Consider the following 12,250-nt stretch of genomic DNA (forward strand, 5'->3'; position numbering starts at 1 on the left):
CTTTTCCAGTGGTGCTGTGATTACAACTTAAGTTAATGAAATCCCAATACAACATGAACAATTTATTTAAATGCCTATAAACAGACAGTTAAAACTGTCACATTGCATATTTCAACCACACAAAAAAAGTCCATCAATTACACAACATTTCAAAAATGTTCTCCAAAGTTTTGGAAGGTAATGGCAGTTTAGAAATTGGCCTAGATACAATTGGATTTTTGTGATAAATGGTGGCATTACTGCACGCTTAAAATACAATCAGCAAATACTGTTTTGACTTGACTTTAGCCCCATTGCGTCAGTAAACAGACCTTCTGCCCTTCTAGAATCTAGATGCTTCCACGGAACAGAGGATTTCAAGGAGAACGCCTGCAATAGACCACTGGTCACCATGATTCTGAGAGTATACAAATGAACCCATGAGGGTCCATTTGGTTCCATTGCTCACAGGTGTCTGTGTGTTTATAAAAACACACAGACACACAACCGCTTTCACTTGCAAAAATAGCCAATCTACAAGCTCACAAGACGTACCATTTGTGACACGTAGATTTTGCAGAGCTTGTACAGTATTATCGACAATTTTTTGCGACATTTGTTCGAAACTGTACGGAGAAGCTAGGGGGCATTCATTTACGGGAAAAAACTAAAAGTTGAAACATGGAGATACAATCAGTTGACCCTGATGAAGGCCCATGCAGGCTGAAACGCGTTGGTCCTTTTTTAATCATCATGAAGATTGTTCTACTTCTACTGCACAGAGCTGCCGTGGGCTCTCTTTTAAGTTCGTCACCTTCTTACCTACTCGTTCCACATTAATTTCGACTCATTCAAGGTATATAACTTTTAAAGAACTCGTGTGCTGTATGGAGATACAAGGTCTCTGCCTGAAAGCGACAATATGGTGTTTTCCATTTCTTTTTCTTTATCAGTTATCTAATAATGACTATTATATCCACACGGTTGAGATGGCTCTATGGTGAATACACCGTCTGAAACCTTGCGACAGTTGTATTGGAAGTGCATGATGTGGCAATAAAAAATAAAATAAAAACATCATCCTGAGGCCCGTTAGTCTGTATGCATTATAGTTTCATAGACTACGGCTACTAACAGCCAACGGATGTACTGCACGATACTGGCTTGGTGGGATGCAATTGGCTTTGTTGTGTGCCCTTGGAATGAACGCGTCTATAAGTTTCGAGTGCACTTGAAAAAAGTTATAAACCTCAAGGAAAATGAGCTGCGCGTGATGACAAATTGTCATGAAAAAATACTTGATATAATTGTGGGAAATCTACCACTACCTCAGCCATATGGCATACTGGCTCATTTCACCGTTTATTGGCTGTCTGGCCAGTGATACAGTGGATTTGAATGCACCGTGAAGGCAGTTTTCTTTTCTTTTTTCAAGCACATTCATTCACTACAGCAAGGCAGTGGAAAGTAACCAAGTTTTTATACAGCAGTAGTTTCCCTAAAGATGGTGTGCCATAGTTTTGTACTCTGTTTTGTACAGTATGTGTCTATGGAGTTAACATTACTCAAATTCTAATAGAGCCCCAGGTATGGTATCTAAAGAGCACAAAGTAGCTTTCTGATTTACGGCTCCATTAGAAATGGCTCATAATTCTAAATCTAGGGCTCTCTCCATGGTTTTGACCAAAAGGGCAATTTTCTGGCTTAATTTCTGACTTCAGGAAGCATCTCGTTTGGAATATAAACGCTTCTAGAGAGACTTTAGAATGTACCAGCGTGAGGTAAGAACGGAAGATTCTCAGCCTAGTAGGAAAGATGATGTCACGTAAATTGCACACTGCGTTCATGATTTGAGGCTTTTTGTTCAAAACGGGCCAATCCTGCCAACTTTGAAAGCCAATGTTAGCCAATTAGGATAGAATATGAAATATCGGACAGATCTGTCTTGAACACATGTCTGTTTCATAAACATCCACTGTAGACATATGTTATGAGTTACTCTCTGTCCTTGCAGGTGTTGCAGTTTGGAAGTGCTTGTTAGATATCACTCAACTGCCCTGCGTACCACCTGTTTTGATTTGCACATAATGCAAGAGGCAGCAGGACGCTGCTTTACTGAAAACGAGTGCTTCCAAACTCTGATGGCCGCGGTCTGCAAATGGTCAATAGTCTCTCAAGTGCATTCATTGTCTCAGCTCTGCCTGAACTCTCTGTCCTCAGCCAGCAAACCAAAAGCTCAGTAATCCTTTTTGTCTGATACTTCTCCTCCATATGTAATGGATGGATGCATTACAAAGTGGATTATGCCGTTTGATCACTTATAGCGCTAGTGTTACATTTTATGAAGACTCCACCATGTGGAATAGCCTAATATATATACTGCACTTTGGCCATATCAGTCTACTACGCGCCAAATGGTGTTTTCATATTGTTGCTGTCGGACAAGAAACCTTGTACAGTCTCCGTGTTTCGACTATAATTAGTCGAAACTCGAAGAACATACCATTCTTCGTTGGTAGCGTCAAGCTAAAAGTTGTGGAAAATAGCCGATCTACGATCTTGCTCTTTCAGCAATTTTCACTATTTCTGAAAGTTTTGGTTTTGGACATACGAGATTTTCACCCCGACAGCCGACGGAATATTACATCGCTAGCCAACGACTGAAGACCATAAAAAGCTCTTTGCAAAGTGCATTAACACCGATGGCAGAGTCGGCCATGCGGGGAGCAGTTAACCACTTTGAACTTGGGGTCGCGCACTGGTTCCCAAACAGTGGGTCGGGACTCATTTGTTGGTCACGGAAATGTTTTCATGAGCCCCTGTTTTTCCTACATTCCGTTTGTAATTTTCAATGTCAATGTCCATGAATTAAAAACAAATTCAAGTAATCTCATGCAAAAATCTAAGAAAAATCTAAGAGATTCCATGAATTAGAAACACAATATTTAAGAAGTAGTGGACATATCCGCTCTACAAGCTTACAATGAGCATGGGTGTGTAACTCAGGGTATAAAATTACACAGTGTACACAGTGTATCGACAAGCAACACAGCAGGCAATGATATGTCTTCTTTTATTTTCCAGAAACAATGGAATTTTACAATGGTCTCAATCATTCAGAAATAGTGTTTGTTCATATGCTTGTCCACTCAGCGGTGCCGTGTCATTAGTCAGAAGGTTCATTGTTTTGCGAAATTACTATCCATATCTCTAACCCTAACCTAAACCTAACCACAAGCACGGGAGCAAACCTAAACCTAACCGCAAGCACGGGAGCAGTGCATGTTCGGACTAACGGGACTTCGGATCTATGGGTTCGAATCATGATGTTTTGGTGGTACGGACACATCACCAGATCCTCAGGCCTGGCAAAGACCATCCTGCAAGGCACCATACGAGGTGGCAGGAGAAGAGGAAGACAAAAGAAAAGATGGGAAGATAACATCGGAGAATGGACACACTCAGCGAGGCAATGAGAGCTGCCGAGGACAGAGAGGCATGGAGAGAGCTGGTCAACAAATCACAGTACTTGCACGCTCTGCTTGTGCAAGAAAAAAATGTACTCCCTATTCCAAGTTACAGCAGTATACAATCAATTTGACCTCTAAGAACTTTAGTTCAGAAAGCCCTACCGAAGCCACTAAAGAGTTTGGTTTCGTTTGGAGTACGTGCTCCAGCCTTTATACGGTAAGATGCCAAGTCAGGCTAACTAGTCAGATGATGTCTAATCATCATCAATATGCTTCCACCTACAGTATGAGAGATTGATTTTTACAGAGCGAGGGGAGTGAGAGGCACATTTCATATTTCCACCTAATGCAATGCCATTTCAGGCTATTTATAACCATTTCTTATGAACAATTTGCAGCCCATTTGCATCAGGTCATTTGCTGAAATCACAGAGTCAGAGATGCCCTGGCAGCCGGTGAAAAGTTTTATACTGGATATCACAGCATGTGCTCTGGGCCCTGAAATTGGCTGACACCTTAAAGACCCCGGCCTGCAAAAGCAGATATGCGTTCTTTGTTTGAAACACCACGAGAATTATGTTATAAAACCACCCAGCCAAATTTGACTGATTAAAGCAATGCATGGTTCCCAAACTCTTTAGACTTTAGACTCTCTAGTCTAGACCCAAACGAGACATTTATGCCATCCCCCCCCTGGACCCAAACTATAGTGAAAAAAGGCCACGATGCTACACGTTTGAGGTTAGACCGGCAATTTTCTTAATTCATTCATTTCATTTAATTTTATTATTTCGATTTATGTATTCATGAAAGTCTGCATAGAGGGAGACAGAGAGAGAGAGACAGAGAGAGAGAGAGAGAGAGAGAGAGAGAGAGAGAGAGAGAGAGAGAGAGAGAGAGAGAGAGAGAGAGAGAGAGAGAGAGAGAGAGAGAGAGAGAGAGAGAGAGAGAGAGAGAGAGAGAGAGAGAGAGAGAGAATGAAACTGGCCTTCAATGAGACAGTCATTCTTCCACAAGCAGCACAGTGACACCATGCCTCCAGGGTGTCATCAAGTGATGATTACAGCTCAAAAGAAATCATAACTCAGATATGGTGGGATTTTTTTTAAAGGTGGTCTAACTTCACACTTCATTGAGACACGCACGCAGTGGCACAGCCACCTTGGATCCGAGATGTAGTGGAGTAGAAGTAAAAGTATTGCAAATTGGAAATGCTCAAGTATAGTAGGTCTACAAAAATACTTAAGTACAGTACTTTAGTAAAATGTACTCCACCACCAATGTCACTTTGATATAAAACAGCATGATATGTGAACAGAACTGGTCCAGATGTAGTTATTTAATCTGCTGCTTATAATAACTGTAATCCACCGCAATCAATTCCGCTCATAAAAGTTAATGACATATGCTGCAGTACGGCGGAGTTGGACCTGGGATGTCAACCATTAAAATGGAGTTATTAATTAAACACTTAAAAGGTAGGATAATTTTATTTGTATGGGTAAAATAAAAAAGTGTTTTGTTAAAAGCTTAAGGGTTTCTATTCTGGTAATCACCGCTATAGTGTTTGTTGTTCAGGACTAGGGGTTTTTAAACTTAACACATCATCTCTTCCAGGGGTCCCTGGCACTAAACATTTTCAGATGGGGGTCAGCGGCCAAATGCATATCAATTTGGGGGTCTTTGGCACGAACAGCTTTGAGAACTACTAGCATTTGTTAAAAATACTCTTTCTCACATTTATATATGTTTTTTATTGTGTATTGTATTTGGTACTACTCATTATTATTGTCAAAGATATTCTGAAGTTATATACAAAATGCCTAATAAAAACAGTAATAAAAAATAAAAAAAACTCTCTCTCTCTCTCTCTCTCACCCCCACAACCGATGTCCGCAGCCAATTAGTGCAGTCTAAATTATAGTGATGAGAAGCTGGAGGGGAGTCTTCGGTGTGATGAATGAATCATGAAGACAGTTTCTCACGCTGCGAGGAGAGCGAGAGAGAGAGCCGGGACAGAGACAGACCGGACAGACACCCCCGTAAAGACCAGGCCAAGAATATACAGCACTATACCGGCCGCCGTCCAACAGCCATCAGTGTTCATTTAACTCACGCTGTAAAGAATGGTGTGAGACGATGTCTCTGTCTGCGGCCAGAAGAGCAATGGCGACCCGTCTACACTACAGCACGGTACAGTAAGTGGACTGCATTTATATAATTAACCCGTTCAGGACGGGAACACCCCTTTTGGTGTTTTTTAATCATTATGTATAGCTCGTAGCGCAGCACGAGTGCCGCGCTACAAGCTTGTAGATCTGCCATTTTTGGAAAATGTGGCTCAAATCTTTGAATATATATTTTTTCAGAGCAAACGTTTCTAACTCAAATCTTTGCCTCTCGGGGGGTCCCTGGAACTACATATTTTCAGATAGGGGACGGCGGCCAATTACATATAATATCTGGGGCTCCTTGACATGAAAAAGGTTCTGACATAGAAACATAGGTTTTTCAGAAAACTTCTGGGATTTAGAAGACATTTATTTTAGAATCGGCCTCAGTCCTGAATGGGTTAAGCAATACCACACGAGAGGGTGCGTGCTTTACCGTGATTATTGGCACGACAGGCCTTGCTGCAGGAATGAAGCTTTAGCCGAGTTCCTTAAGGCGTGCTGAGTGCAACATTGAAATATTGCACTTAAAAAAAACACGGCAGCTCAATTTCATTCTAACTAAGATATTCAATAGAAATTCATATTTTTTTAATGCCAAATTTAACCACGACAGCAAAAGTCCCATGCAACCTGCATGCGAGACTCCCTCTCATCAGCACAGCTGATTTTTAGGTTTTGATTGAGGGTGTGTGGTCATGCTCATTTGAAGCATGGGGTAGATAGATGGCTATTTATTTTCCTCTTTTTTTAATTTTTAATTTTATCCAACGATTTTGCAACCCATTTTTTCCCACCCAGTGTCAATATCTAATGTAATGCTGGGCGCTAACTCCCTCTGCCAACCTGGGGGGAGCAACAGACTGACCTCATGCTTCCTTCTATGCATGAGGAGTTGCGTTGTGAGCGTGTAGATCGTCTATTTTCACTACTACTTAAAACATTTGTTTTCTAATTTATGGAATTTCTTAGATGTTTCTTTGATTCCTCCATGAAATTACAGAAAAAAATAACTTTGAATTTGTTTGTTTTAAATTCAAGAAAAAAAATTGCTTTTGTTTGGAAATAAATAAAATAAAATAAAAAGGACACATAAAAATGGGTCCCACTATATCTTGTGCATCAAAGAGGTTGAGGAGGGATTGTCGTCACAAACATGGACACACAGTGATACCAATACAATGTCATGCAATATATATGAAGGCAGTGACATGCTGCTGTTGGGCGTGGGGGGGTCTGACAGGATGATGGAGGGGCTTGTACAGAACAGGGTTTCACAGGTTCAATCCCCTGCCCCCCCATGGGTGCTGCCTATTACACTACGTGTCCATCACACGGACCCCACTGTCGGACCGCCAGCCCGCTCCGTGACGGTCATCGTCTCTGCATGGAGAACCAGATAGCCGGGGGGCCAGCACCAACAATTTGAGAGGACCTGGGATGTCATGACATACTTTTTGTATTGTTTCTATTAATTTGGTCATTAAGGTCCACAGAATGAGAGGTCTGCTCTGCCGGAAATATCGCAATAAGACAACCAATATAAGGCATACTTTAAGTAGCATGTGACATGTCAAACTAGGGGGTTTTCATGATTCTGAAACCATTCCATGCATTAGTTTTGCACGAAAAACACTCCTTGGCCTACATTCAGCCATATCCACTCGCAAATGTGCCCAAATGGGCTGATTTGTGATGACGGCTGTCGCCGTGTTTAGGCCAAGGAGTGTCTTTTGTGCAAAACTAATGCTTGGAATGGATTCAGAATCATGAAAACCCCCTAGTTTGACATGTCACATGCTACATTAGTTTGTTTTTGTTATTTTCCATACCTATGTTTGATTACTTTGTCTTACTATTTGTATATTACTATTTGTATATTAACTTTGGTGAGAACCACATACAAGCCCTCCCTGGGTTTCTTTTCTCACCTGCACACACTTCTCTTTTATTGATGTTACCTTTTTTGTACTGTTTTTATTGTGCGAATAAAATAAACTAAACTAAACTAAACTACTTAAAGTATGATGACATTTTGCCTTATGTTGGTGTGGTATACAAAAATGGCCATAACATTTTTTCGCGATGTTTCCGGCAGAGCAGACCTCTCATTCTGTGGACCTTAATGACCAAGTAAATAGAAGAAACACAAATAAAAAACTATGTTGTGACATCACAGGTTAATCCTTAACCGTTGAGCTTTTGGGCCTGTGGCTCCCCGGCTAAGAGGCAGTGAGGCACTTCAGCTGGCTCTGACCCCGTCTGACCAGTCTGAAGTGGTGGACATTTACTTCGGTTACTGTAAGTAATATACTTTTTGAGTGACTATCTGTCCTCTGTTTTCTGTGTTTTTAGTACTTTTTTAGACTTGTGATTTTCACTCCACTGAAATAATAGTCAAAAGTAAAAAATATGCTCAGTCACATTTGTACCTACTACTCCAGTTAACCTACTGGAGTATACTTGCTTTAAATGTGGGCATTTTATTTTGAAGTTTCAGCTTGAAACGCTGGCTCTGAAGTTTCTGAACAAATGCCCATATGAAAAACACATTTTTCATTTCACTGGGTCTTTAAAAAACTAATTCAGTATTCAAATGTTCAATTTATTTTGGAAATGTTCCCCTAAAACACAAAATAAAGCTCACTATTGTTGGTTAAGTGGTTCATTCATAATCTTTTTATATCTTTATTCTTTATATATTTTTTACACGTTTGTGGTCAAATGTGAATGTGAAAACACACATACACACACACACACGCACACATGCACGCACAAAAGTACAGAAGTAAAATACTTAGGTAAATGTACTGGGTTACTGTCAACCGCTGGGAAGAAGAGTTATGCGAGGACAATGAAGAGACGGTTCAGCGGGTTTGACCTCGTCTGTCCTGCTCCGGAGGACGGACGGACAAGGAGTCCTCGTGGGACATGAGGTCTATACTGCTGTCACGAGAGGCTTATTGTGGTCTCCAGTGGTCTGAAGGACGAGGAAGACACACACACATACACACGCATGCATGCCAATAAATAAGCATGTAAAACGTGCGCTGGACGCAAACATTCATTTAGGTCTGTTCGCCGGGACACACGGCACGTGCAATTAGCATTTCGCAAACCCGTCCTTGTCCAATAGGCAACGGTTACTAAGACAGGAGACTTGGCAAACTTTCCTTCCCACCCATAGAGATGCACATTAAATGACAGGATTTCTCCATTATAAATAATCGAGCATTTCAGTAGCAAGAGCTTCAAAATGTCTTCTAAATCTAGTCAACCAGGCCTGCAGTAGGCTATGCACTGGACAAAATAATGTGCAAGACAGAGGAAACGTTAGAGGGAGAAACAGTATCCAACTCCATCAACTTTAACGACTGTCCGACGGGAGTTTTCATGTAATGCACGATAAGCACACAGCCATGCAAAATAACACTGACAGAGCTATGAGGTGACGAAAGCTTGCCCAGCATAGCAACGGTTGCAAAACTATTTGGTTTGGTATTGGACAATCGCTTTCGGGGTGGGGTTTAGCAAAGGGCTAATTAAACCGGGCTGCAGTCAGTGTCTCAGGAGGTATAGGGCGGTCGTTTGGGAATCGTCCGGGAGGTATGTATGCGTGTACGTACACTCGTACAGTACGTATGCACGTCTGCAATCCACGTAACTCGAGAACCGTTCGGCCCACCAAATTCAAATTTGACACATGCGTTTCACGCCCGGCCTTGAGTTGTTTTTTCACACGGTCAGTTTGCACTCTTCAGACATTCTCCACACTTTCTCCACAGACGCTTACCACTGCACAAGGACACAGACGGTTAAAACAGGTGCTATATAATGAGTATTGCATACTAGGGTGGGGTATACATTCCAGATTGTCATTGTTCCCAATTTGCATCGTTCCTAAGTTGGCTGGTACGCGATGCCTCAGTGCACAGAGCATAATAAACACAAGGCACACAGTGCTCCATTCAGGTGGGCCTTTCCCATTGAAAACAGTTGCAAAAAGATGCCCACATCGGCAGAAACCAAATCCGGTGTGAACATGAACATTTAACCTAATAATCTATGAGATCTACATCCTATTCAAGCAGACCAACAGTCACTCTTACATGCTCGACGTCTCTCGCGGTTCCACAACTCCCTCCACCGCCCCAGCCTCCACTATGTAGTGAGGTTTTCATGTCAGTATGTCGTTAAATGCAGGTTCAAAATGCATTCTGTACATGTTCTTGTAATGTCTGTCTACCTATAATGTATATTATCATGTGCATGTAATAATGTGATGCTCAAGTCAAATGTTTAAGCAATAACAAAAATCCTTTCAGACTCGGGGCACCCGCTGGCCTAGCGGTCTCACAATGACTCCAAACTGCCTCCGTCTCCTAAAAGTATGAGTGCCCACGCAGATACGGGAAGTAAACGATCTAAAAGGATGAGTGCCCACGCAGATACGGGAAGTAAACGATCTAAAAGGATGAGTGCCCACGCAGATACGGGAAGTAAACGATCTAAAAGGATGAGTGCCCACGCAGATACGGGAAGTAAACGATCTAAAAGGATGAGTGCCCACGCAGATACGGGAAGTAAACGATCTAAAAGGATGAGTGCCCACGCAGATACGGGAAGTAAACGATCTAAAAGGATGAGTGCCCACGCAGATACGGGAAGTAAACGATCTAAAAGGATGAGTGCCCACGCAGATACGGGAAGTAAACGATCTAAAAGGATGAGTGCCCACGCAGATACGGGAAGTAAACGATCTAAAAGGATGAGTGCCCACGCAGATACGGGAAGTAAACGATCTAAAAGGATGAGTGCCCACGCAGATACGGGAAGTAAACGATCTAAAAGGACGAGTGCCCGCGCAGATACGGGAAGTAAACGATCGCGTATCTCACTTTTCAATCTCGGACACAAACTCATGAACGTGCATGGCACCGTGCAGGAGCGGATGCAGAGAACCTTGGGTAATGAAGTCACAGATGTTGGCTGCCATGTTATTTGTGTCCAAAGCGGCCGGACACCCAACTACATAGTGCGACTTAAGTAAAAAATGCATGACCCCCCCCCCCAAATACACAAAAAAACAAAACAAAAATAGATATATAAGATCAATAAGGTCACAATAGATCCTCTGTTTTCGATTCTGGTTCAGCGAAGTGTATACAGCTTAAGTGGTGCACAATGCGAGCCAGGTAGCTCCGTGCACACAGCTGGCTCACTGCCTCCCAATTATATCTGAAGAGAGAGAGAGAGAGGTGGCCTGGGAAACTGGAGTGATAAATGGTTGAACAGCACTCTGTTTACCAGACCATGCTCTCTCTCTCTCTCTCTCTCTCACAGACAGACTGTCTGAGAGACAGTCTGAGAGTCGGCTAAAATGTGTTTTGGCGGGCCTTGATGCCGTCGTAATGTCTGTTTTTACACATGCTGAAAATAGCAGATCTACAAGTGCACTACGTGATCAAGTGTAAAATGACTTACTGTATATGTAACCGGATTGAGCTCTGCGTTGTGTTTTAGATGGACACGGGGACTAGGAATCGCTCTTTAGCCTTTGGCGTATTTATTTCTGCACAGAAATAGAAAGACACACAGAATGCAGCAGGCATTAAGCACAGCACACCTCTGCAACACCAACTCACTCCAAGCTGGCTTCTAGCAAGAGAGCTCAGCTAACAATGACTTACAAAGTTACACAATACATCACAATTACAAATACACTTGAAATTAAATACACCATCAGCTAAACAGTATTTTCTATAAAAGTAAATCAAACAATAAAACACACTTAATACAACATGCAATAAATATTGGGAGCAACAAAAACATACCTGCACAGAAACAGAAAGACACAGAATGCAGCAGGCATTAAGCACAGCACACCTCTGCAACACCAACTGTAATAGAGGACAATTGACAAATTGGCAATCAGCTGCCATGCTGCAGTCACTGGTGTGTGTGTGTGTGTGTGTGTGTGTGTGTGTGTGTGTGTGTGTGTGTGTGTGTGTGTGTGTGTGTGTGTGTGTGTGTCTGTGTGTGTAAGAGTGCAGAGTTCTCACAAGTGCTGTTAAACAGAACTTCACTAAACAGTACATTAAAACACTTAAACCTTTGCAGAACAAACATATGGTAACATACAGAACTGAATTACAACATAATTCTACCGTTTGCACTGGTTAAATGTACTTAAAACAACTTTAATGCAAAAATCTACTAAGAGCAGAAAACCAACCCACCTCACTCCAAGCTGGCTTCTAGCAAGAGAGAGAGGAGGAAGTAAACGCAGCAGGAAGGAGTGAGGACTTGATAAATGATAAATTGCACAAAACATTACAAAATAAAAGTGTCAATAAATAATATGGCATGTGAGGGATCTTTGGTGGAATGCATCCACTTGTATATCTTATATACCTGCTACATATACTGGATCTCTTGTCCACTACTAGTCCCTTCCTAACATTATCTGTTGACGAAATTGTCCATATATTTAGTCTTTGTCGGCATATAGCTTACTTTTCATTAAGTTTCCATTTAGTTTGTCAGTGAAAAAAGGTAGTGGACGAACACTTTTCGTATTAGTTTTAGTCGACGAAAACAACACTGCCTGATACACGTCTCTGCCGGCCG

At 41.8% G+C, this 12,250-nt stretch overlaps 1 protein-coding gene across 1 annotated transcript in view; it reads right to left on the reverse strand.

The window, feature by feature from the left end:
- Window positions 1-10,616, reverse strand: part of LOC308327621 (uncharacterized protein) — a gene marked incomplete at its 5' end in the record, with an annotated part of 182,028 nt that extends 171,412 nt beyond the window's left edge. Inside the window, one exon of the mRNA XM_080781144.1 lies at window positions 10,519-10,616. Within this exon, the coding sequence (XP_080637270.1) occupies window positions 10,519-10,616 (98 nt within the window). The remainder of the gene's footprint in view (window positions 1-10,518) is intronic.
- Window positions 10,617-12,250: the final 1,634 nt, after the last annotated feature.

The sequence above is a fragment of the Protomyctophum bolini genome (assembly GCF_963924005.1).
Source record: "Protomyctophum bolini genome assembly, chromosome: 13".
Taxonomy (NCBI): domain Eukaryota; kingdom Metazoa; phylum Chordata; class Actinopteri; order Myctophiformes; family Myctophidae; genus Protomyctophum; species Protomyctophum bolini.